The sequence below is a fragment of the Fundulus heteroclitus genome, chromosome 13 (assembly GCF_011125445.2).
Source record: "Fundulus heteroclitus isolate FHET01 chromosome 13, MU-UCD_Fhet_4.1, whole genome shotgun sequence".
In the NCBI taxonomy this organism is placed as follows: domain Eukaryota; kingdom Metazoa; phylum Chordata; class Actinopteri; order Cyprinodontiformes; family Fundulidae; genus Fundulus; species Fundulus heteroclitus.
In genome coordinates, this window is record NC_046373.1 from 4,449,698 (window position 1) to 4,477,058 (window position 27,361).

Consider the following 27,361-nt stretch of genomic DNA (forward strand, 5'->3'; position numbering starts at 1 on the left):
TGGCAGCAGAGTTTGTACCTGCTAAAGGGGCTGGAGCTGGACCAAGGATAAATAAGATTGCCAAAATGTCATTCTGATATGACAACAGTCCACCAATGAAGGACGCCTGTGACATTTGAAACGGTTTTCTTTCATCCAATTAGACTCTCAGCCAACCGTAGTGGCATTTTTTGATTATTGCTCACCTGCGATTCACCTTTCGGGAGCCCGGGGTTTAATAAAGAGTCCTTATTGTATCCCTCGTAGCTCAAAGAAACAGATGGTGAACGGGTCTGGATTTATGACTGATCCAATGTGGAAAGACAGATGCACAGCGTACTACAGCTAATTACTTTGTGTTATTTTTTAGCTCCATCTGCTGGAGGAGAAGAAGAAATAATTTCATGTTTGGGTTGTCACGATTACTTCAGTCTGGAAGTAGATTTATGGGTTCATACAGAGAGGAAAACAGCAGAAGCTGGAGATGAGCAAAAAAAACCCCCACAATATTTTGTTTTTATTTGTTGATGTTTATTAGGAACTCTTCACATATTGTGTGTCATTTATGACAAATAAGTTTATACAGTGTTCTGAAGGTGTTTTTAGCTCAAAAAGGAATATTAAATTAAGATAAAACAATAAAAAAAAAACACCAGTCCAACTGTTTCCTGTGTATTAACAGAGACCTTCTGATAAATGTCCAATAGCTTCCAACCATAGGCTGAACGAACCTCGCCACAATCACTTACCCCATCTCCTCTCTGCCCTCTTTGTGAGCTGTGGCGTCTGTGCATTCATTCATCCAGTTCAGTGGAAGCGCCGTCATATTTCCTGTCTAATGGTCAATTAAACAAAGAAAAAGCATCTTTTAGAATGCCATTATATCGATCCAACAAATTGTTGCAAATGCCTTGGCAGACTCGCACCCATTCACTTCAAGTAGGCCGATAACTTCCTTGGATACAGCCAGGCAACACCTTTCATTAAGTTTTCACATTTATAAAAAAACAAAACAATATCCATCTCAGTTCAGTGGTAAAGAAGAAGGAAGGCATAATGGATTGCTACAGTAGCTAGAGATAGCCAAACAGTGGGAGTGCACCTGTCTATGGTGGGATGTGTGTGGGATTTTTGTGGATTCAAGAGTGGAAGTATTACATCTAGCCAGCAGACTCAGCCTCCAAAGCACGGCTGCAAGTGGATGGGTCTATAATTCTGCTCTTGTGGGTTGGTTGATCTTGTTATATAAACTAAAGTTACATAAAAAACACTTTCTGTGTCTTTCTTCCGTAGTTCTGTAATTCTTTTGCAATTAGCTCTGTGCGCTACATCCAAAAATTAGCAAGCTAACGTGCTAGCTAACAATCCCAGGCCTTTTTCTAATTCATATCTCTGTACCAAAATAGTTGCTCTTAAGCCAGAATGCCGAATCGTAACCACAAACTACAATTAGCAGACAGTAAAGACGGTTGAACTTTTTTGTGAGCGCAGACCAGGAGGAACTTTGGATGGGTGGGGGGCTTCAAAGTGCTGGGCTGGTGGTGAGGCCTCACAGTGGAGCTGTTCATTTGTTGTTATTGTGGATTTCAGAAGCAGTTGTATTACACTACAGTATACCATAGATTAATTAGGATTGTAGTATTTCACTAGCATTTGGCATATGTATCAAACAGATAAAATTTATTTTTGAAGGTTGGGGTTCTGTAAGGAGGATTTGACCAGTCAGTATCTTACCTGCTGAAAATAACTTATCTCAGCATAGGCTGTCAACAGGGAAGTCTACATGTACAGAGACGACCCAGTTGATTCTTAACGTGTAACATTGTTAAAGACAAACTGCAAACCAGAACCTGTTGAACAGATCTGATTAACAATACCAACTGATTTTACAGACAGGGTAATAAAAGGACACAGAATTTAGCTATAATGTATAGAGCTTTGATTTGGACACCACGTTAGCTTTGCATCATAGTAAATCTGGCTAGATAAGCTCAACATATCACTGTGATGGACTGTTGACTACCAAACTCTGTCATTGTACAGTGACAAAAAGTGCTTCCCCCTTTGCAGATTTATTTTGTTTGTTGTTGTTGTTGTTTTAAACACTCTTCAGTTTTTATGCCATCAAACAAATTTTAAAATAAGATCAAGATTAACTAATCAAATGCAAAACGCTATTTGAAAAGATGATTTTCAATTATTAAAGAAGCATAGCGCAAGTTCCAGAGTTTTTGCTGAAGTTTGCCCCCTCTGACAAAGAGTTGAAATGACACTAGTGTTGTGCACACATGAGAGAAGAGGAAAGGCATCTGCTGCTGTGGCTGAATGTCTTCTGAGGTAAGAAAGTTAGAAATATTGAAGTTAGCCTGTGTTTTCTCACCAATGCGTCAATGGCTCGACACAGTAGCCAGGTGAAGGAGTGCGCACAGTATGTCACATCCATGACCACGCCCAGATAATACGACCCAAATCACTTTCCCATGAACTGACTAATGGAGCCTATAGAGGCAACTGTGTTAAACAGAGGAAAACTCATTTTTACATATTGGGGAACTGTAAGGGCATGTGGGACAGAAAAAAAATAATTTTTAATCTTTAAACTTGTGCAATGCTCCTTTAAGGGCAAAATAAGCTATCCAAACCAATCTGGGTCTAGAGGACAAAGTAATTTCTTTCTTTAGTAAACTATGAAATAACTAAAATAACATGCCACACTTTTTGGAACGCTGGGTTATATTTCACAAGTTACACCCAGGGTAGATTACTGCATAACCCATAGGATTAAGAGATTCCTTAAATACACAGAACCTGTTTGGCAACATAAAGAAGATTAAAAGGATCTCAAAGCACAATAGTGCCTCTTGAGGATCCCCGAGACTTATGAAATGTTATATTTGGTGCAAAACTAACAGCATTTTTGAAAGAAAAAAAAACATCACTCCAGCAATCGTGATGGTGTGAGGCTCCTTTGCTTTTTTTTAGCACCTGAACAAACCAGGATTTCTCCTGTCGTGAAGGAGAATATCCAGCAGTCAGTTCATTACCTTAAGTTCAAGCTCATTTGGGTTAGGCAGTATAGGACAGCAATCCAAAGTAGCAAGTCTCCCTCTAAACAGCCCCCCCCCAAAAAACTCAAAGCGTAATTAATTATTCTGAAGTAGTCTAGTCAAAGACAAGCCTAAATCTGGCTGAGATGCTTTGGAATGACAATAAACAGCCACAATTTTCAATAACAAGGCAAAAATAGAGTGGGCAAAAATCCTCCACAACATTGTAAAAGACTCACTGCCAGTTAAAGCAAACCCTTAATTGCAATTTTTGCCTCCAAGGTTGAAGTTGGAATGTTGGTTTGGATAGCCTTTTCCCTGAATAAATGAAATAATCAATTGAAAACAGCATTGAGTATGTAATCAGCTTGTGTTTGTCTAATATTAACATGTGTTTGATGATCTTAAACATTTAAGTGTGACAAATAAAAACAACAATCAAAAACAGAAGAAATCTGTAGGAAGAAAAGACCCATCAGGGCACTGTAGAATGTCCAAAACACCCAACATATCTGACCAAACAGAGACTTGTTCAGGCGCGAGGCATTTTAAAACTGCAGAAATTTCTTATTGTTCTTGATCTCTCTCTTATAAACGGTTAGCACTAAAGCTAATCTCTGTTTCTTCCCAGGGAAGCCATTAAGAGACTCATCGTCTTCAAGAATTGACTGGGCACATGCTCAGAGTGGCCTGTCTTGCTCCAGGGACACTATGTTCTTAGGGGGTTTCTAAAGGGAATTAGGAAACATTTGACGATGCACGGAAGATATAACACAGCTTGCCAGAAATGAGAAACTGCGTGGATGGCTGCAGGGCGGGGAGGTATTCTGCAGAACAAGCTGACTGAGTAAGGATGCAGGGAATGGGGTGAGCTTGGAGACAGATGACCTGCAGGAGATAACTTCACCACTGCTTTTTCCTGCCAATGCTCATACCCTGGATAATAGCATGAACTATTTACAGCTGGAGGTACAAAAGCAGCATGCAAGCCTGCAAGACCTCTGTGTTTGTTTTTGACAAAAAATATCCATAGTAAGGTCTTTGAGTCTCGCTAGACACGCTTAAAGGCAAATGGCTTGTAATCCTTCCATGCAGATGATAAAGCGGGGGGGGGGGGGTCTGAAACCTATACCCTGATGCTGTGGTGCCTATCTGAGATAAAACCTGAAGCGTTAATGGTTGAGGCTTTTGCAACCCAAATGGATTATCTTCCATCAGGTAGAAAAGTTGGTTACTAAGTACACAGGACACAAAGACAAATACTTTTTAAGGAAAATCCATCCAATGCTTAAGCGACAGAAGTTGTAGAAGGTGGACCCTCCCACGTGCTGTTCAGTCTCCTAACATCTGAAGAAGATCCTGCTTTATCAATATGCTTTGCTTTGGAAAAGGGCAATGCAGTCTTGTTTCATTCTATATTTTTTAATACATAAGAAATTACAAATAGATTGTTTCTAAAAGCAAGAGATTTACTGATCATTCATAACCTCTGACCAGAACCCCAGCATCCAAAATCTGAACTAACTGCTTCAGTCAAATACTGGATAGAGAGACTAATAGCAAAAGGTTCCTGATGATTCTTGGAATAGAATCACAGCCTTTTGAGATCTGATTGTTCAGCTCCTTGGTATCATGCAGTTGATTTGAAATAACCTTTTGAAATCCAGGGACATCATTGCATGGCTGAAATGTATGTAAGACTATATCCTTTTACCTCTTTAAGTGCATTTTTTTTTTCATTTCAAGCTTCAGTCACCTTTTAAATTAATATAACTTTAAGCATCACGTAGAACAGCAGCAGAGATGTGTGAAATCAACAGTGCCATGTTGTTGGTGGGTGGAAAGCACCCCCCAGGTGACCGCTCAGCAGTCAGTCCCTGTTTCTACCCTCACCCTTCTAGCCTGCAGCGGTCCAGACTACTCCTGGGGACCAGGAGCTTTCATGGCCATGCTGGCTCCAACCATGGCTGGGTAACTCCGGTTCCTTCTCATTCCGTCCGGTCCAAACGGAGAACCTGACCTCCGCAGACCCCCCAGATGCCCCAGGAGGGGACTCGGGCTGGCTGCCCGGCGCCCGGCCACACCCAGCCGCTTCACCTTATCCAGCAGGTTGAGGTTGTGTACAGCCACGCTGACGTCTGTTTGGCTTTCGCAGTCCCGCGCCCTTTGCCTGCCTCTCATCCCCGTCACTTCCTTCAGGATGGAGCGTGCCGGTTTGGAGGCCAGAAAGTTGTCATAAGACGGGCTCTTGAAGTCGAAGCCCTCGGAGGTTGGGGCAGCAGAGGCACCAGGCCTGGTTGGAGAATTAGGAGGGGTCGCAGGGCGCTGTGGTTCGGTGTTGGATGCCCTGTTGGGGGCAATGGTAGTGCTGAACAGAACTCCTCCGGTACCTTGACTGTACTCATGCCCCTGGCTCTGGTGATACATGGCTGCTGAGATCCCTCTCTCCTGTAGGAGGCGCACTAAGCCCAGAGAAGTGCTGGTGGTGCGCGTTCCATCTCTGCACAGACAAGAATCAAACCATGACAAAGAAAAACAACGTTTCGACCGTTAACTGATTCTTGGAGAATCAGACGAATTTGCAATGCTTTGCAATAGTATTCATCATATTTCACATCGGATTGTGCATAACAGCAAAGTGGAAAGAAAATGCTAAATGTTTTTATTTATTTATTTATTTTGGCAAGAAAAATATCTGAAGAGTCCTCCTTGAGTTGAAACTATGTTTTACGCAGCACTAGTTTTGTCCAACATCTCAGCAGCTCCTCCAGAGCAACTATGACCATCTTCTCGAAAACTTATCCTCCGACCTTCCAGCAGTGTTCCTGGGTCCTAAAAATGCTTTTTCTTTACAGACGCTCTCTAACAGACCTTTGAGGCCTGTGCACAACGGCTGGATTTATACTAAGGCCGTGTCCGAAAAGGTTTAAGTAATAAGGACTCTTTCGCCAAAGCAGAAGTGCGTCAGCGTTCGCCGTCATAAGTGCCATCTGAATAGTGCATTCAGTAAAGAGGGAGGTAGGAAAAGGAGCATGTATGCTTCCTATCACTGCTCCTTTAGCATAGGAACTTTGCGATTACCTTTAGCGATGGTAAGGAGCTACAAGGAATCCCACAATCCTTGGTATGACATGACTTATAAGCACAGTCCATCTCAAGGAAATAGAGAGAAGAGAGCATGCACTTTGTCGTTAATTTTCAGAAGGCTGTAGGCCTGGGTTTGACTGAAATCATCCACGTGTTTCCGTCACATAATGACGTCGAAGTTAAAAGCTGTCCGAAATCTTACTGTTGACCCCATCAAAGGTCAAGGAACAGGAGCTAGGAGCTATAATTAGATGTTTCCAGAAGTAGCCTAAGACTATGGTGAGTGCTAAAGCGTCTGGTTGCACTGGATTTTAATGACAGGTAAGAGAACGGGGCTAAATCTAAATGCGTGTCATGTCTTTTAGATTTATCATCATAATCAATGATCATTTATAAGGGTATTCTGCGTCTGCTCCCCTCATACCTCTGTGAGTACATTCAACCAAGAGCGGCTGGACTGTATTCTCTACGTTCTCAAGAGTCTCTGCTTCTGTCTGTACCTAGTATCCGAACTGAAGCTGGAAAGACAGCTTTTCAGTACTCTGCCCCCACAGCATGGAACAATCTTCAGAAAGACTGGAAGTTGAAGGATTTGATTCCGATCGGACATTTTAAACGATTGCTGAAAAGTTTGGAAATGAGATCTATGGTTTGTAACTGTTTTATGAAATTCTAATTTAGATAGATGTTATTGTAAACTGTAATGTAAATTGTAATGTAATCTTTTGCCGCTATCTTGGCCAGGACTCCCTTGAAAAAGAGATTGTTAATCTCAATGGAACTTTTCCTGGTTAAATAAAGGAATAATAATAATAATAAAAAAAAATATTTTTAAATGCCACAAGCATATCTCGTTGTCTCTCCACTATCTTACATACAACGATGTGTTGTGTGCTGTCAGGTAAAAATGGAGGGTACTGTAGCAAGAAGGTTTAGTTTTATGGGATCATGTGGTGCCTTGCCTGAGGTTGGTCGATGATTCAGAGGGCCTGAGACTGAGCCTGCGAGGCGTGCAGGGAGTAGCAGCAGGAGTGCCCCACAGGCTGCTGGTCATTACACAGGAGGAGGATGCAGGGACGGGGTTTAGACTAACAGGAATGAAAACAAGAGGAGAACAACATCAGACTGATTTAACACTTTCAAAATCTGCTGTTTTATTGGCATTCAAGAGCCCACGCAGCAGCTTAATAGCACAAAGTGTGAACTGTAAGCATCGGAATACATTATTAAGCAACTAAATCTTGGCAGCATGTAATACAAGGCAGCATAATTACATTAAGCAGCAAAACGTGTTCAAACTACAGTTAAGGTATCCTTTCGGTAACTTCTTTAGAAGACAAGATTTAAACAAGACATGGAGCATTGTCTGGAAGCCAAAAACAGCACCATTATTAGAATGATAAAAGGACATTACCCACATTTGGACAGGAAAGGAAAACTTTGCAAAACTTTGCTCAAATCAGATTTGTAGATACATACAGAGAATATGAATCATATGCAGTTAAGCCAAAAATTACTCACTATCCAGATTTAGGTGTGAAGTAAGCGTTCACTTCTGATTGGAGGTCATATAAACTTTTTTGAGTGGCTGAGCCAGAGTTGTGACTTTAATCTGATAGCAATCTGCAGAGGGTGCTAAAGATTAGAGTAATTGGGAGGAGGCATACAACCTCAGCATCTTTCACCAAAGATAAACTACAAAATACCAGTTGACGCATGAATAAGCTGCTCAACAATTTAGGGTTTGATGGCTGTAACCCAAATAAAGATCCTTCTATTGGTTATTGACAAAGAAATGAATAATTCTGGATTTCTCCTGTAAAAGAAGTGGATAAAAAGAGCTTTCCCCCCCAAAACCAACATTCTTACATTGTGTTATTGTCTTTGGAGAAAAGCCAGACCCTTTTTCTATCAGAAACAAAGTTATTGGTTTAATGGAATTAACTTAAAATGTAAATCAGCCAGTGGTATGAATAATTTCCAACGTAACTGTATTATCCAGCATCCACTGTAACATCAGCCGAGGACGTCTCTTACCTCGGTGTGACCCGCGTCTGCTCATCCGTTGGATGGAGGATCCGACATGTTGTAAAGGTGTAGGTAGAGCTGGTGTGGGCCATGCATTTTCCTGGATAGTATGCAGCTAAAAGTCACACAGACAGAAAACAAATTAATTTTTAAACTCCATGAAAAGGTTCCAGGCTGTATTTTGAGAATATTTGAAAAATTGACAGTTTTTGTTACTTTAATTGATTATTAGCTCAAACTTATTCAAGTGACAGCAACTTTATTTATGTTGGCCTAAACTGACTATCTACTGCCGTGTTCACACACAGACAGGAGCACAATTACTAAAGATACCAGAACCAAAACATAAAACAGCCCTTATTTTCATGGGCTTGAATGTAAATAGACACACAATCTAAAACACCTTCACAGTTTGTTTCAAGTTTAAATCCCCCATAACACAGTTATGTATATTCCTTGCGTTCAATAAAGATACATGGCTTTAAGTAAAAGTCACTCCTGCATTGCATTTCTATACATCCGATTCTTTACCAAACATAATGTGATCACCAGCTAAGCTAAATTGCCACCAGTCATTTTAGACATGTTGAAAATACTGGAGCAAGATGCCAGAGATGCCACATATACCTCAATGCTAGGATATGTATGTCAATGTAACACAAATGTCGAGGCAGTATCCTGATAGGTTACATTACTTAATATTATGCTACAGTATGCAAACACTCTGTCTACACTAGTGAAGATTTCCTCACCTCGGCATGCTGAATGCTTGGAGTTACAGTTCAATTGCTATCAGGAAATTTGTTATAGTGATAAAAATTGTGGTCTCCCTTAAAAAGCAAGTGTAGTGTCATTGACAAGAATGACAACCGATGATATTAGAAAAAAAAAAATGAATATTAGAGTCCGATTTGTTACTTTTACTAAATGAGTTAATGCAGCTAGTGTCCTGACGTATCCTAATCAAATAATTGGTTTTCCTTTTTTTTGCAGACTTTTAACCTGCTATGGCTGTTAAGAAACAAAGAAGAAATATGTGACAATGGTTAAGTGCATGTCCAACTAACTCTAATCTTTCCCGTGAATGTTTTGTTTGTCCTCACCCAGTGCATCAGTGTTGCTGAGATGCGGTGACGGGGATGGAGAAGGCGGGGAGGGAGGGTCAAGGCTGCCTGGAGGCTGCCTCGGGTTGACATCCCCCGTGCTGGAAATGGGGGGCACTGCTGGTGAGGCAGTGGATGAGGAGGTGGGAAGATTCTGGAAGTATTGCTCTCCTGGTTCATCTTCCTCAAAACCGCCCCATGGGTACACCTGAAGCGATAGAGGGGTCCAAATTAAAATCACAACAGTTGCAGTGTGCAGGGATTTTAGCAAATGATCAGTTCTACTTTCTGAATAATGTTCACAATGTTATAAAGTGTCTTGAAAAAAGCATTTTAACCTTTCCACATTCAAAAGTCCCTTGATTAGTAATGATAGCCCACCTCTGTGTGTTTTAATTCTAATATAAATATGGATGTTCTGTGAAGGCCACAGACTTCTTTGAGAACATTACTGAACCAAGAACATCATGAAGACCAAATAACGCAGCAGACAGAATGAGAACAAAAAATATTTCTCAATATATTACATGATAATATATTTCATATGTATTCATATATTGTGAAGATTAAATCTTAATATATTAAAACATATTAATAATATATTACATATATGAAAGTGTTATATGGCAATATAAGAGAAAATACTGCAATTATTGCCATTTTCATTGACTAAATATAATCTTATACTATTCAATATATTATTAGATATATTCCAAATATGTCCAAAATTATGAGAATGTATGCTGGAAGAAGCATTGTAAATATATGTAAAAATGCATGTGAAAATATATGAGACAATATACTTCAATGTTCAGGATTATGTAATTCGATTTTGATGCGAATATATGAAACAAAAAAAAAGTATTTTTTGCTGGTGTAAATGATCTAATTTATAATGCTTAGTCATCTACATTTTACAATATATGAATCAATACATAGCCATATATGGTCCATCCATATGGCCATATAATCTAAAATACAATAAATGTCGTGCAAAATGTAATTTGGAGCTTGCCTTAGTTGTAAAAACCATACATGCAATAATGTAATCCCGTTTTGTTTGCACATCAATGTATTTTAAGATCTAAGAATCAATATACAGCAATAAGTTGATCTGTATATTATTACGGTATATATTTTCAAATATATGACAACATTTCTCATATATCCAAATATATTTCCTAATGTATTGTAAATTCTAGTATATTGTGATATACTTTTGTTTCATAAGGGTAAAGGTTAGGTTATTCCAAGATTTGAAACTCTCACACTGTTAGTGAGTCTATAATCTGAAAAGCAAATGACTGTTTCAAACTGATAAACGCATTTAATCCACACGCACAGCCTGACAAACAGAACATCAATGAAAGAAACAGCTGAGGCCATCGTAATCATAGTAACTCTGGACGAGAAGCAGAAGTCTAAAACTCAGGTGGAAAAATCTGTTAACAGCACAAATGTTAGTCATGCATGCCACAATCCTGTCCTTCATGGAAGAGCAGCGGCAAGAAAACAACCAAAGGTCCAACAGATTGCCCCATGGTGGTCGCAGCATCATCTTGATGCTTTCCTTTCATTGAGATAGGGAAGCTGTCCAGAGATGATGAATTGAATTGAAGTCATCAAACTGGTTTCAACTACCAGTTTTATACCAAAGATACACTAACCCGCAAAGTAAACACTTACATTGCCTGCCACTCATACCTGTTCAAGCTCCAGCTCAAGGGGCCTGTAGCCCTTTGGCACGACCCCCGGCCTGGCGTCCAGGATTACACCGAGGTGAGGCTGCGCTAGCTGCTGCCACTGGTGCAAGATGGCCGAGCCTGATGGACAGAAACGAACAAAACTGCAATACCTTACAAACACAATCAGCTGGAGGAAGAGGTCCATTTCTCCTAAATACGTAGAATTGCGTCGCACTCTCTCATGGGTTCAATTAATGAACTTGAATGGATTTTGCTTCATGGTGGAAATGATCATAAAAGTCTCTTTTCATGCCATTTACCATGTGAATGATTAAACTAATATTATTCTTGGTACTTAACCCTGTACTGCCATGTAAACCTTTATACAAACCTGTGTTTTTCATCACAGGTCATGTAGGCTACTTGGATATTTTTGGAAAACTCTTGGAAATCATCAAAAATACCCCAAAATGTTCATATATAGTCAATAAGGCCATATTACCAATGTATTTAATGATAATAATAAAAAGGTGTGAAGAGAACGGGAAAAGGGCAACATTCAGATACAGAAAGATGGCAAACAAACACAATGAAAAGCAGATAAATTATAAAAATGATGTGAAATGGAAGCGAAAGGTAGACTGAAACAATAAGTTTATTGACGAAATAACAAAACAAAACAAAAATACAGATGAGAAAAATGGCAGAGTGAACACATAGACATGAAAAACAAGAAAACCAGAAAAAAATCAGAAAATTCATCAGAAATTGACTATGTACTTATGTACATACTTGTTCATTGTGCATAGACTCAGAGATTTACATGCAGTGATTAAGAGATTAAGGAGTTGAAACTGTTCTTTTTTTTTGGCTCTTTTTCGTTTGACAATATAACCATGAAATTCCTTTTGAATATAAAAAAAATGGTGTACTGGTTTGAATTTAGTTTAAATTATTTCAAATCAATCTCTAATTTAGGCAAAATTATACAAACATAATCAAAAACAACTAATCATTTAAACTGCTGCAGTTTCTGGCACAGAGACTGCATTTAATCAAAGTTCCCCAGCTTCTAAAATGATGGAGGTTAGGACTTTGGTAAAAAAAAAAAAAAAAAAAAAGATAACACAGGATGCCTGATGTGAGCCTTTCAGAAGCTGTTTTATGTTTGGAGTCATTGTCCAACTGGAACTCCCAACTAAATTTGATGACTTTGGAGGTGGTTCACCTTCTTCATTGTCTGATCCACTTTGTGCAACCCCAACTAGCAGCAAAGCATGACTCTACCACTACCATGCCTGACAGTTGGTACAACATTGTTAGGTTTAAGAGCCTCACCTTGATTCCTATAAACAGTCTTATTATCTTGGTAAAACGCCTCAGTCGTCGCAATACAACTATTCACCAGAAGACGTGTCCATGACATAGCAAATTTAGAGCGGGCCCTTCTTTTTTGGCTAGCACCCTCTAAGTCTGCTGGTAAAAACTGGCTTCAGATTGCTCTAGAAAGTTCTGTTTCTGCTGTATAATTATCATCATTCCTTGGTATAAAAAAGCACAACTCAAACAAAAACCAGTCGTGCACATAATCATCTAAATACCGCTGTATGTGTTCAGTATGTATATATAAAATGTGCAGCAGCTTTGTTCTGCAACATAACATGAAACATGAAATGGTGCTTTAATAATATCAGAATAAATGGGGTCTAAGGTTGTCGCCACACTTCTGTGTAAATTAGGACTATTTGCTACCAGCAGAGGGCAGCACAGACCTCAAACAGGCCGCTCTAAGGATCAATCAGTACTGAACTGAAAGGTCAATAATACAATGCTGCTCTGAGCATCTTTACAGTAGAACAATTAAATATCAGCTGTTGATTAAAAACAGCAGGAGAGGCCTAAAAAACATATTTAATGTGTGATTACCACACAGTATGCGCTTAAGATAGGTTTCTTTACAGGTCCAAACGATTTCATGAACATTAAATATTCTGATACCACTTGTTTAGTTTTGTGTGTGTGTGTGTGTGTGTGTGTGTGTGTGTGTGTGTGTGTGTGTCTACAGCCACCCTCTGGGCTGTGGCTCTTTGTAATAGCTGCCATATTTGTGGTGATGCATCAGAGACCAGAAGGAGTTGAAGAGCGTCAGCTGCATAGGCCTCTCCTTCTTTTCCATTGCGCTCCTCCTCTTCCTGCCGCCGGCTCGATCCCTGGCCCACCTTCTTCCTCTCTCCCGCTCTACCCCTGCGATAGTCCTCCTGGCCCACCCCCACACCCTCTCCCCCTCCAGTATTCGCCCATGCCGAGCCTCGCCCCTCCTCTCCCCGTCTGTCCCCCATCCCCACTTGCTCCCTTTCTTGGTTCCGGCGCCCCGGGGGCGCTCGCCTTCTGAGCTCCTGCCCGCTTTGCAGCCGCTTCCGCACTCCCCCTCACCTTCAAGAGGCTTGACGATCTGGAGCTTGTCTGGGAGGTAAGGCCCCCGGGAGGCCCACAGGTGGAGGTTCCCGAGCGACATGATGCTGTCCGAAGGGGTCAGCACGTTCTCGTGATCCAGGACGCCGTGGACTCCGCCCCGCCGGCGCTCCTCTTCAAAGAAGCGCCTTTCGCTCAGGTTGTTTTGCCGGCGCAGAGACAGGCGGCGCAGGGCCAGCCGCAGGTCCTCCGCCCCGCCCGCCTTTTTCTCTCGGCATTCCAAACTGCTGGCAGAGACGGAGCGACACGTGAACACCGCGCCACCAGTTTAGCCTCCACTTCCCGTCTGAAGCAAGCTGCTACTCACCTGTCCTGATGGGACGCCGTCTCCATGAGGATGCTCTGTGTCCGGTTGTCAAAGGCAACGCTGTCGCCGCTGACGTCGCCGCCATAAATGGTGGAGTGGGGTGTGGAGAGCCCGCTGGACTGGGGCGACGTCCGCGTCGACAGAGACTGGTTGGAACCGGGGATGTTGGAGCCGGTCGGAGTCAGCGAGCGCTGGCGGACCGTCTGGTTCACGCTCTTCACCGTCTCAAAAACCCGCTTGCGGTGGATCCTGAAACACACAAGAGTCTCGTTCTGTCTACCGCCGCGCTCAGAGACGTCATAAACAGTGCACTCACGTCCCACGTACTTCTGCTCCTCGCACTCAGGATCATCCAGACTCAGCTCCTTCCTCATCGTTCCCTCGATCTCCGCCGCCAGAGAGTCCTGAAAGACCCAGACTCTGAAGGATCCGGTGGATTCCGGTGACGCCCGCCGGTCCACGGACCTGAACAAGCACGCGCCTACTCACCATCGGATAGAGTCCCAGCGGGTGGTAGCGTCGGGGGGTCCCTGCCGGGTAGTCCCTGTTCCTCAGGTTCTTCAGCTCCTGCTGAGCCTCATGCAGCATCTCGATACACTCAGAGTATTTCTCCTCCAACTCCTGCAGCTGTTGCGTCACAGTTCTCACGTTCAGCTTTCTCTTTACAAGTTTATAAAAAGCAGAGTACGACCGGCAAGAAGCTGAACGTTACCTCCGCTGTAAGCTGCTTCTGGGCGTCCTTTGCTGCTATTAGGTGCTGAGATAGCTCCTCGTTTTCAACTGCCAGCTGCACACACGTTTACAGGCTTGACTTAGGACTACGATATTTAGGAAGGATTGTGCAAAAAAAAAGCAAAGATGGTGCAAATGTGAAACGTGTCGACAGCGGGCGCACTCACAGACTTAGCCTTCTTTTGCAGATCTACTATCTGAGAGAGGAGGTGCGTGATCTCCTCCTGCTGACGGGAAGCATCCTCGGTTTTCCGAGCCAGCTCCTCGGCGATGGTGGAGATCTGCAGACTGGACAGTCCTGGAAGAACAGGTTGTTTTGAGAAAAAAGGGACGCGCGCAGTGTTGCAGAGCGGCAACGCCTGTGAAAACCGAGACGCGTTTAAGCCGGGGAGACGCAAAGCTTACGGAGTTCTTTGACGCAGTCGTTGACGAGCTGCTGCTCCTTTTCTTCGTAGGTTTCCGTCTCTGACTTCAGATGGCTGGCCTGCATAGAACGCATGGTGAGACTAAGGCTCGGTTGCATGTCTTACGTGTGCACTGGGTGGTTAGTGGGGTTAGCGCTGCACCTCGGAGCGCAGCGACAGGTTTTCCTCTTCCAGCTCTTTGAGTTTCCTCTGAAGTGTGTCACTCAGAAAGACTCCCGAAGCTGTTTCCGCTTTGCTCTTCTTACTCCTTTGGAGAAATAAACGAATAAAGAGAGTGATCCATCTGCATTATCCCTCCTTCTGACCTCTCCTTATTCTTCTGTTCCAACTCATCCCGTTTTACAAAACGTTCTTCCTCCTATTCATCCTCCTATTCATCCTCCTGAAGACCAGTTTATCTTTAAGCCCTCTTTTTCTATTTATCTGTCTTTATGGACCCCCCCCTTGTCCCACTCATTCTCCTCATTCCTCCTTTGTCATCCCTCATTCCTACTTATCCCACTTTACCCTTCTCACATCATTCTCATCCCTCTCTCCAGCCTCTTTTTCTCCCTGTCTCATCCCCTTCTCCATGTAAAGAAGTCAGTAAATGTATACGGTGACGTTCCAATTTGCATTAACAGCACAGAGATTTTTCTTTAAATTCTCCTCCCTAATTCTTACCAATATCCATTTTAAGTTTGCAAAGTCATTTGCCTTCAGAGACAGAACCGACACACTGAACCCTTTTAGCCACACTGCAAAAAGGGACCTCAAAGTAAGTCAAATTTGATTGAAATTAGCATGTTTTTCCTTCATTTGAGCAGCTAAATAAGATTATTTGCCAATGGAATGAGTATTTTTACCCCTAAAATAAGATAAATAGACATCCTGCACTTGAAATAAGATGATGGAGATAAATTGTTCTTATTTTAAGGGCAACGATCTTATTCCATTGGCAAATAGTCTTGTTTAGCTGCTCAAATCAAGGAAAAATACACAAATTTCAAGAAAATTGTACTTGCTTTGAGTTCCCTTTTTGCAGTGCAATAACCAAGGCACTAAGTGAGCCTCTTCCATCTGTTCCCTCGTTCCCTTTCCTCCTTGATTAAATCAATAAACTCCCATAGTCATGGGATGGCTCGTACTAATAATCAGTAAGAATTCCCAATGGGATTTCCTACGATATAACATGGTTTGAATAAACAGGAACTGTACAGGTGTAAAGTACTAGACCAGGTAAAGGCAAAGCAAGCAGTGGATGCTGACGTGGGGGAGCCGGTGGACTCGTCCTCGCACTCCTCAGCCGCGTTGGTGTAAAACTGCAGCAGCTCGTCCTTCAGGTTCAGCTCATGGTGAAGCTGGGCCACCTGGAGGAGGAAGAATGTTCTTCAGACAACTGGGCCCGACCCCATTACAGCTCATTAGGACCGGTGCGTGCTTCTCCAGACCTCCTCCGTGATTTGCCCCACTTGTTCCTCCAGGTAGTCATTCTGTTCGGTCAGAGTTCGGTTCTTCTTCAGAAGAGACTGGCCGATCTTCGCAGCCAGTTCCAGGTCTCTCTCTTTCTGTCAGACGGAGGGCAGATAAGATAGGAGCCGAGTGATTAAGTAATGTTGGGACCAAAAGATGTCAATACACAAGGAAGACATAAGCATTTCATTTTCTGACATTAAATCAGACTAAACGTTTTCCATTTTAGGTCAGTTGGGGTTTTCAAAATTATTTCTATTTACTAAATCCCAAAGTTCGGAGATTATTTATTTTCATTTCCACAAATTCAGAGGTTTTCATAAATTAAGATTACTATACTTTTAAACCATTTTAAAATAGTCAGTGGATCATGATTTTCTGAGCTTCTAATAAGCTATATAATCCACAATTTGAGTGGCTTCTTTCTGTGACAGAGAGTTAGAGGCTTCTTTGTGTGACATTATGGGAAAATAAGAAGATATCCGCCCAGATTTGGAGGGGGGAAGAGCAGTTCATCCTTGGATAAAATTCAGGGTGCCATATTTATATTTAAACCATTACAGACACGTATCAATGCTATGGGAATGTCCAGCCATCAGACCATTCAGGATTCTGAGTCTCAGTAATCAATATGGTGGTGTGAAGCACAGGGGTGGCAGCAGCATGTTATGTGGATGTTTTGCTGGGTTAGGGTTGAAATGAGTATTGCCAAGAAAAAAGAAGATTATGGAGAAGTATTAATGCATCGTCTCAGGATTAACAGCCAGCAAACTAAAATTATGGGTAAAAATGGGTGCCCCAAATGGCTCAAAGCATCCTGCCAAATTAGTTACAAAGTGGCTTAATGGACGAGTGGACGATATTTCCGGAAATATAGGTGAGAGTCCAAGTCCCTTTTTTAATAACTGTGCTTGCACAAGACCATTTTACCTGCTCTTCCGCTGCTCGGGGGGATCGCATGAAAAAAAAAAAAAAACACCCAAATCCACGCTGGTCGTATTTCTTTCTTCTGAGGCCTTCCGCTTGTTCTCATGAACTTGTAAGAAAGTTTGCTTTTTGCAACTCTAAGCCATTTTTGAAGTATACGATGAGAGCTACCATGAACGGCTGAAAGTATGCATGTATCGCTGGATACATAAACACCAGAAGTCTGCATGCTTAGCAAGAGGAAACTAGCAAGAGGACGCACATTGGCGTTTTGTAAACACGTCACAATGATTGACGCGTAGGACAAAAAGTAGATAAAATTAACCCCCCGGAAATTGAAGCCGAAAAAAAGATTGTCCATTATACCTTTAAGGGCAAAATAGTCAAAGCGATGAAAAACATACGTGTGAGTAACGAGGACTACAAACCAGACTCAGCTACACCTGTCCTGTCAGGAGAAACGGCCTAAAGTGGTGGAAGGATACCAAAAACTTCTGAGTTAAGTGAGCAGTTTAACAGGTCATTTCACCATGATGCTAAAAGAAAAAAAGGGATGAATTTCAGAATTTTAAAGGAGATATCGTTCTGGCATTCAGCAAAGGGAAAACATTATTGTAATTCTAAACTGACCTAAAACAGGAAAATGTTGGGTCTGATTCACAGTCTATAGAAATATCTGAGTTCAGCTTTAACTATCAAAGCAGCTCTGAGTCAAACTGACACACGAGAGAGAAAAAGCGCCGCCTTACCTCCTCCAGCAGACGGGTGACGGCATCAATGTCATTGTAGGTCTTCGTCATTTGGCCCACTCTGTCTGCGCATAGCACTGTGGAGACACAAAGCGGTGTGAAAACAGGGGCAATGGACGTAGGAGGGAAAGGAAATAACCGGCTAACTTCGGCAACGTCTCCTACAGTAAGCAGGGGGTACGTGAGAGCTTGTCCACATGCAGCCTGTTTATGTAACACGCAAACGCACGAAGGCAGGGACTGATGCGTCATGTTATAGGCCGCAGCACCTCCACCAGCTGTCATATGGATGGGAATCAGAGCTAAAGTGGAGGGAGTTGTTTTCCATGGTGCAGACCGTTGGCTCTGCTGCCCTGGGGGTGTCTCAGATATCGATTTCAGAGCTAGGGTCGATAGCACGCTGAACAGAGTTATTGAATGCATTATGGTAAGCCTCTGTAATACTGACAGTATTAAAACCAGCACAGGCCTGTTTAACGAAAGCAGAACTAGAAAGCCTTTGAAAAGAGGCCCCTTCACTAATTTCGGCTGAAATTGGACCAAAAAGACAACCAGGGGTCACAACAGATCCAAATCCCCGCCTTCTGATGGAGCACTCCCAGTCAAAAACATGAAAACAGAAACAATCTCCTGACATCTCACCATAAACTGCGGGACAGCTTGCAGGTAAAAGTCAGGCACAATACCAGGAGTAGTAAAATTCCACTTTACCTTTCTGATCTTCCTTACAGTACCAGTCCTTCACTCCACATTCACCCCTAACTAGTCCCTGTATGCCGCTCCTGCTACCCAAGTCCTCCATTTCTTTCAAGATGATCAACGGTGGCGTGACTACCGAGGGTCCAGATCCTGATCCATCCGTTTCCTACCCCTGTCTCAGTCCCTCTGCTCAGCATTGACTGTGGCCTCAGAAACCCAATTAACCACCGCCCACATGGATGAGAGCGAACGTGAGGGAGGTGGAGAGACGGCAGGAATCGTTGCCGTCTGCTGGGGTCAAACAGAGGTAAGCAGGAACTCCCACATGGCTCCCACAAAGCCGGACAAAAAGTATTTACACTCCTTGATTTTTTTCACATGTTGTTACACCCAGAAAGGTATATATATATTTTACTGGGGTTTTGTATGATAGACCAACAAAAAGTAATGCATAATAATTAAGAGAAAGGAAAACAACACAGGGTTTCCATTTGTTTTTGTTTTTTTGGGTGCATTTGCATTTTTACTCCTTTACCCTGACACTCCTGAATAAAATTGAATAAAAAATGCTTTTCTGTGTCTCTGCTCTGTCTTCTCTAACCCCCAGTGGGTCGAGGCAGATGACCGTTCATACTGAGCCTGGTTCTGCTGGAGGTTTTCCTTCCTGTTAAAGGGGAGTTTTCCTCTCCACTGTCGCTTCATGCATGCTCAGTATGAGGTATTGCTGCAAAGCCATCAACAATGCAGATGAGTGAATGCTGCTTTCAAAGACTCAATGCAATCTACTGGGTTTCCTTAGATAGAAAACTAATCTGACTGGATGGTTTGATTGAATTCGACTTTGTAAAGTGCCTTAAGATGACGTGTTGTGAATTGGCGCTATATAAATACATTGAATCGAAAGGAAATTGAATCAACCATACCGAGACATGACTACCAAATAATACTGGCTGGTCAGGCAAAAAGAGCCTTAATCAGGTGATAGTAACTCTGGAGGAGCTACAAAGTTCCACAGCTCAGGTATCACTTCTGCACTCCACAGAAGAAAGCCTAAAAAAATCCATTAGTCTTACTTTTTATACAAATTGTGTAGGGACACAGCAAAAATGTTTAAAAAGCTTCTGTGATCAGATGAGAAAACTGAACTTCAATCTATGCTCTATACTCCCCTGTACTTGCCGGTTTGCTGGGAAACTGATGCCTATCTCTAGTTTCCACCCTGGACAGGCCGCAAGTCTATCACACCTACTCCAATGGGTTATTTACAGAGATCAATCAATCCCATGCAAATATTCAGACTGTAGGCAGAAACTGACAGGTCCGGAGAGAACCCATAAATGAATGTTTAGAACATGCACATTTATTGCAGAAAGACCATGGGCAGGATTCCCACTGTGGAGCTTGTTTCTTGAATGCAGCAACTGCACCATCGTAAACGTTTTTGCCAAAATGGACCAGCAGTGGAATATCACCTGAAATAGATCATCCTCACTATAAAACACGTTGGAGGCAGCATCATGCTGTAGGAATGCTTTCTTTATGAGGGACAGGGAAGCTGCTCAGAGTTGATGGAAAGATGGATGGAGGAAAATACAGGACAATCCTGCAAGAAAGACCTGTTAGAGGCCCTAAACACACCGCCAGAGCTACAAACGAATGGGCATGGATTAATCAAAGCCCAGATCTGAATCTAATTCAGAATCTGTGCCAAGATATGGAAAGCACTTCTCACGGATGCTTTCCATCTAATCTAAGCTTTTCTCAAACGCAAAGGAGAATGGGCATAAATGTTAGTACCTAGGTGTGCAAAGCTGGTTGCAACTTTCAAGGCAGAGAAAAGTGGTTCCTACAAAGAACTGACTCTCAGTTACAGATTTTATACTTGCAAAATATTTTGAAAATCATATATGGTTTCCTTTCACTGTGTATTTTCTCATTTGGGTCTATCAGGTAAAATCTCAATAACACATATTTAGTCTGTGGTTGTTGAAAATGTGAAGATGTTGAAGGAATATTAAATAAATCCGGAGACATCTCTCTCTATATAGTGGTCATATTGAATTGCCTCTACAGGCCTTTAGGCAGCCATAAAAACCGATACGACTCTACAGTGGAAATATCTGCAAGGGCAAACTGAGTCCTTCAAGCTACAGAGAGGAGTGACACCCCAGCTTAAAACCAGGGTAAAGTTTAACAACAGGGATCTGTGACGGTTGATCTGCTGTGTGAGAGTCATGCACATCAGGCAGAGAGCTTCTACAACAGCATACTGCCAGCCAGATGGTTACATGTTGCAAACCCTTAGAGGAAAAAAATAAATAGCACCGGCGTGTATTCTCAGTTTAAAGTCTGTCACAGAAGAGTGGAGGAAAACAGGTATCCAGATTCTTTTGGGATATTGCTTCAAAATTAGAATTTTTATAGAACAGCAGATTTTTTTTATTTCAGCATTTAATTAGTTGATTTTCTAGATGTTTTTATCCCTAGTTTAAAAAAGAATGTCATCCTGTATAAAACCAGGAAGCCAGAGCACCCAGAGAGAATTCACACATGAAAAGGGAGAACATGTAGACTGCGTGCAGAAAGAGTCCAGGAAGAAGTTTAAAACCAGGCCCTCATTGCTGAAGGCAACACGTACCAACAACTGAATCAAAAGTGATTCTTTAAACAGGGGCATCATATAGGGGGGGAAGGTTAGGACAATTCCAAGGCCCCCTGACAGAGAGGGGCCACAAATAAGAAAATGTATATAAATATATGAGCTTTTGGGATGATTCAGATTTTTGTCACGGGGCCCAAATTTCCTGGCGGCACTCATGTTTTTAGATTTTCAAATCTACATTCAGTTTGTGGAAAGAATAAAAGTATTTTCCATATTTGTAACTTTGAGTGTATATGCGACCTTTAACAACAACCTTAATGCTCCTATAGACAGAGAACTTCTGTTTATTACCTATCAGATCAAACAAATCCAGTCTGCCTCATGACAGCAAAGGATGAAGAGGGGGTTTCAGTTAAACGATACACAAACTGGTTCAAAACAGACAAGACCGGAGGTATACCAGAGAGTAACGCCACCTAGTGGGTGGAGTTTGCTACTGACCGTCTGTTATAACAAAGTGAGTTCAGACTACTAATCATATTGGAGTTTTTTGTTAAAAAACTTGTTATGTTGCTGCATAACATAGTTAAACACAATAATTAATTTGGATCTTAAATGATTTTAGTTAGTAATGAGAGATGCAGTCAGCTTAGGAAATTTAAGACAAAAAAAAAAAAAGATCTAAACAGTGTCCCAGGAGATTTCGATAGATGCTCTATGCCCAGTTCCAGGATTAATCTCACACCTCTCTATGGAAGTGGAAAGGAGGGAAAAGTTTAAATAAAATTACCAATTACAAGTACTCTGTTTAACTCAGTCTGGAAAATTGAGTCCCCCCCCCCCCCCCCCCCCCCCAGTCTCAGCGTTCCCAGTTTACCTCAGTACACGTTCCCCTGTGGTCAGACTTACAGAAGTATTTGAGTGTCTCTTCGATCTGTTCGGTGGTCAGGTCAAGCCCGGCCTCCGGGGCCACCAGAGGAGTGTGGAGCCAGTCATCGTTGTCGTAGCCGTAGACGGTGTCGGCCCGCAGCCGGTACACCGGCAGCTGCTCCTCCAGAAGGCTGATGATCTCAAACTCTGGCAGGTCGGTGCTGTTGCAGACATCTGAGCAACACACACAACACAAACTAGCGGATGAACTTTACGAAATGGGGAGTTATTGTGTCATTTTATTTTCATCATTGTGAAAAATAATCAATATTATCATCTTGTGATAGTATTTCTCAACTCACTATATATGGAATTGTTAATTTTGTAGTTACAAACTATTTTTGACTGTTTATACCTGTGGGAGCATCATTACATATTATATTTAAGTTTTAATAAAACTGAATGCAGTTATTGTCTACAATTTAGAGATCCGGTAGCAAGACAGAACATAGCTTTTGTAGACAAGTGATTAATTGGATATTGTACCTTTTACTTTTAGAGAACTAATTGTTATTTGAGGCTCTGACTGTGCTGTGAAGCAATTGGGGGATTCATACCATAAATATTGTGATGTTGGGTGCGATGGACAGATTTTATGACTGATATATAATCAGCAATAACAAGCTTCTAAAAACCGGAGCAATAGTTTGTTTCCCCTCCTAAAACAGAAGGCCACGCCGTGTAAAGCGGGCCCTGATCATAGATGTTGTAACCTTTAAAGGCAAAGTTTGGATATTTTGAAGAGAGATTCTGTTATCAGCATTAGTTTCCCTATGTGCAGTAGAAGTAGGTCGTCCTGTGGTGAGTTTGTGGAAAAGTGGAGAAATCCTTCGGGTGACTAACAGTCAGGTTTGAGCAGTTTAAAACAACTGGAACAATTCCTATTTTTGGGATAGAACACTATTTTACCAGAAGTTAAACATCTACACTTCCACACGAGACCTCTGTTAAGTTTGTCCCCTTTTTCTCCGCTGAACAAAGTCTGTTACTGGGCAACAGAATTCTTCTGTCTTTGCTTTTTGTCTTAAATCATCAAACTAACGTCAGAAAGAGATAGTATGAGGAAATAGAAAAAGGAGTTTACAAATGAGGATGTCATTTCTGAAAGGAGTAAAATGAGCCAAACCAAGCTGGCCCTTAGTGAAAACCAAACTGACTCCCTCGTTAACGTATTAATTATCTTTTATCAACCACATTATTGTGGTTCAATTTCAAGAAGGGCTTCAGTGAAACGTGTCTGAGAAACCATGAAACAGTGGTGTGTATGATTCGACTATATAAAAGAGACTCGCTAAAAACTGGAGACTGCTAAAGCCACAACAGCTGCTGACAAAACATCCACAAAGGCACAAATATCCTAATCATCCCTGGGACTTCTGGGAAAATTTTCTATGGACTGAATAAACAAAAGTGGAACTTTTTGGAAGATGTCTGTCCTGTTATTTAGAAAATATCATAGAAACAATCAAACATGGGGCTGTGATGCTGCTTGAGGACCTGGACGACTCGCTGTTCTCAGACAGAAAGTCTGGATATCAACTCATGCGTTCAAGCACAGTTGGTTTATTTGACATCACAATGTTGCTCACCAGCAATTTCATCTCTGGATGGTTAAAAAAAACAATTAAGTTTTGGAGAGGCATATTTAAAGACTGGACTTATATCCAGCTGAAATGGCTGGGTATATGACATTTAGAAGGCCATTCATTGTCAATGAAGCTGAAGTGAAACAATTATAGGTTCAACAATTAGGTTCGTGGAGAAATTATTTTTTTTTTAAAAAAAGGGTCAGATTGGTTCGGAGAGCTTTTTTCTCCTCAATAAATTAAACCTTCAATATAAAACTGCATTAACTCATATCAGAAGCATCTAAATGCGACACAAAATTAAGAACAGAAGAAATCTGTAAGGGCGCAATTACTTTTTCATTGTACCATAGGTCCACTAAGAGAGGGGTGAATCTTTCTGTTGTTTTGGAAATGGTTCTGCAGGTCTCACGACCCGTTGATTGGGCGGACATGTCTACATATCTACCTGGATTGCATTTGTATTTCAAAGTTAAAAAAAGTAAAAAAAAACGTTGGTGTCTGACCCATGCATATTGCAACCACAGCACCCCACTATCCTTTGAACTGATTTCTTACAGAACCAGCTCATTCTCCTTGATGCTGTCTTTCCACTCATTCACTGGAAATTCAGTCATCAGACACAGGTTCTGACAGACATCGTCCTCAATATACCAGTTGAGTTCACAAGCAAATTGACATAACATCTCCACCCAGATACACACAAACAGACTAAATTATATATATATTGTCTGCACCATCAACACCAAGTCAAATTCCTTGTAAGTCCAAACCTACTTGGCAATAAACTTAATTCTGATTATAAATATATCTGTTTAGAAGTTAACTTTTGCAGAAGTCCAACTAAATCTCAGCATACTGCAGACGGGTAGGGAGGTTATTTTTAGACAACTGTCTCAGACGTTTGCAGCACTTTGTTCTTCCTGGCGATGGATATTAATGTGATGACACAAAATGAGTTAAAAAAAGATGGTCTCGCTACCGTCTCCATCATCCATGTACTGCACCTGTGATGGTTTCAGCATCCCTGCAGGAAGGCGGCGCGAGACGTGCGTCAAGCTGGCTGCACTCGCCCACGCTCACATACTGCTCTTCGTGAGCGAGACTGGGCTCCGGGTCCGGGTCCGGGTCCAGGTCTGGGGCCGGGGTCGGCGAAGAGGCTGGGGAGGCCAGCTTGGCTCAGGGCTGAGGAGGAGCAGAGGCCATGGGCCACTGGAGCTGGAGCTCCACCGGGTTCGCTGGTCCACCACAGAGGCAGGAGGTAGGGGGACGAGGATTCCTGGAGAGGACAGCGGAGACAGGAGGGAGGTGAAAACAAGCAGAGATGTTAACGGAGTTACTCGCAGTGACTCTAAGTCCACGCTGATCACTTTACTCCTCTCTTTCCCCGCAGAGTCTTTCATTTAAAGAGGCGCTGCTGACTCTGCAGCGTACTTCCTGCCAGCTCGCTGCACCAGTCACCGCCTGCAGACCGCCACCATTCGTTAAGGTCAGAGGGACCTCTGGAGAGCCACTATGTAGAAAACACCTTGCGCCTTGAAAAAGTATTCATACCCCTTGAATTTGTCCATACTTCACATTACACCCAAAATCCTCAATGCATTTCATTGGAACTTCACGTAATAGAACAACACAAGGTATCACATAACTGAGAAACAGAAGTATTACACATGGCTTCAACATTCACTTACATACAAGCACCATCATCATGGAGGACAGGGAGAAAGATGTGGAGATCTTTCACACGGGTTTAGGTTATAAAGCAATATAACCGAGCGTTTCCAGACATCTTCCAGAGTTTGTTCAATACATCATTAGAAAACGAAATGTGTATCGCACAACTGCAACTCATTCAACAGTGAGCCCAAAGGCGACTCTGCGTGAGCTGCAGAGACCTAGAGCTCAGGTGGGAAAACAAAATCTGTCAACGCCTACAAGTTACAAGTTATGAGTCCATAATTGTGACCTTCATGGAATATTAGCAAGGAGAAAGACATTGGTGGTAAAAGTCCATAGGGAGCTAGGTTCACCACAAGCCGTCAAGAGTCAAAGCAAATATGTGGAGGAAGGTGCTCTGGTCAGATGGGACTAACGTTGAACTTTCTGGCCCACAAGCAAAGCTCTTTTTGTGGTAGAAAACTAATACAGCGTGATAGCCTGAAAACACTATTATTAAATATACCAGGCTGAAAAGTTTGCGAACCCTCGGTTTTAGATCAAAGGTCAGTCATGACATTTATGGCTAAACATGAAAATTGACGTTCACATATCCTCTCCGACCAATCCAACTGAGCTTGAACTCGTTTACCAATAAGAACTGGCCAAAAATGCCAGTCTCTAAATCTGCAAAGTATTGAATTAAAGGGGTTGAATTAATACTACTGCAAGGCCGTGCAAATTAGTTTAGAATAAACTCATAAATGTGAAGCCACCTCTGGAAACAAAACATTTCTGATCTTGGAGTCACCCAAGAAAATGTCACGCAGCCGCAGACTGTCCCGTGGTATCCGTTTCTGCAACCTTGCAGTGCTGTCTGAGTTCTGCAGGATTCACCAAAATGCTGCAGAAGAGCGGCCGGATAATGTCAGTGAACACACTGCAGGCTGAAATCCTGATATCACTACTGTGTCAGACCAAACAACAAGCCCACAAGCTTTAAACCCAGAGGTTGAACTAAGCATCCTTATTGCATGCATGTGTCCTGGCAGACCTAGTTAATCATGGGTACTCTTTTAGTTTCATAGAAACAGAGGATGAGTGCCTGGTTTTTGCTATGTTTCTGCAAGAAGCAGACACTAGCTCTGTTTTTGGTACATTTTTCTCCGTGCATCACCCTAAATAGTGAACTCAGCATCTTTGCTGCCTTTACAATATTACATTTGGCTACATTTCTATATGTTGGATGAAAAAAAACAAAACAATAAAGTGCAAGTCAAACGTTTGCTCCAATAAGCATCGCTTGCTGATAAAACACAATTCCCGAGATGACAATAATCCACTGGAAGCAAACATGTAAAGTGGAAAACCTTTGGAGAGGAAGTGAATGTGAAGCCCCTGACTAAAACTAACATTGCAGTGATTAACAAGTTGGATATTCATAAAGTATATCCTTGTTCAAATAGATACCTAGACAAAAATAACTGCTGGGTTTATGTTGTTTGGGACAGAGGTTGGTGTAAAACATTGGGCTTGATCCAGTTAGAAAAGAGACAAGAAGGAGCCTCAGTCTTCTACTTCTTCACAGGAAGCCATTTGGAAATACAGAATGATCTGATCAGACATTACTGAACTCTCTCCACACTAAGAAATAAGAAATGTTAAGAAGGTAGAATGATGATGTATAGTCGTGCTAATTTATTAATGATCTATTTGCTAAGGAGAAAGCTCAAGCTAATGCTAACTATGTTCAACATTTACACTTTAACCAAATAATTGGTCGAAGTCAGTATAATCAAGGTTTAGGATTTAAATTGGAATCTAATGAATGCATTTGAATATTGACAGATTTTTTCCTATTTTAGCTTTCCTTCTTTGGCTCCCTGTTAAATTCA

General features: G+C 41.9%; 1 protein-coding gene across 7 annotated transcripts; it reads right to left on the minus strand.

Moving 5' to 3' along the window:
- Positions 1 to 488: 488 nt before the first annotated feature.
- On the minus strand, positions 489 to 24,924 carry LOC105931980 (trafficking kinesin-binding protein 1). 7 transcript variants are annotated; one of them, XM_021320674.2, is made up of 18 exons: positions 24,818 to 24,924; positions 22,204 to 22,398; positions 17,994 to 18,070; positions 16,296 to 16,412; positions 16,114 to 16,214; positions 15,007 to 15,112; positions 14,846 to 14,924; positions 14,608 to 14,738; positions 14,421 to 14,495; positions 14,198 to 14,335; positions 14,036 to 14,112; positions 13,709 to 13,957; positions 13,363 to 13,625; positions 10,949 to 11,067; positions 9,245 to 9,452; positions 8,151 to 8,256; positions 7,076 to 7,201; positions 489 to 5,526 (listed from the first exon to the last, which is right to left on the minus strand). In XM_021320674.2, the coding sequence occupies exons 3-18, from the start codon at positions 18,042 to 18,044 to the stop codon at positions 4,944 to 4,946; spliced, it is 2,529 nt and encodes an 842-aa protein (XP_021176349.2). In that variant the 5' UTR covers positions 18,045 to 18,070; positions 22,204 to 22,398; positions 24,818 to 24,924; the 3' UTR covers positions 489 to 4,943. The 7 variants fall into 7 exon arrangements, with proteins under 7 accessions (XP_021176349.2, XP_021176348.2, XP_036000817.1 ...); XM_021320673.2 differs by having other exon boundaries at positions 13,363 to 13,628; XM_036144924.1 differs by lacking the exons at positions 22,204 to 22,398; positions 24,818 to 24,924 and adding an exon at positions 18,705 to 19,056 and having other exon boundaries at positions 13,363 to 13,628; positions 16,081 to 16,214.
- Between the last annotated feature and the right edge of the window lie 2,437 nt (positions 24,925 to 27,361).

Coding starts and splice junctions, on each gene's coding strand:
- LOC105931980 (XM_036144922.1), bottom strand. CDS start 18,795: ATGGAGGACTTGGGTAGCAGGAGCGGCATACAGGGACTAGTTAGGGGT. Junction 9,453..10,948: donor TTGAGCTGGAGCTTGAACAG/GTATGAGTGGCA, acceptor CTATCGCTTCAG/GTGTACCCATGGGGCGGTTT. Junction 7,202..8,150: donor CAGACGCGGGTCACACCGAG/GTAAGAGACGTC, acceptor CATTCCTGTTAG/TCTAAACCCCGTCCCTGCAT.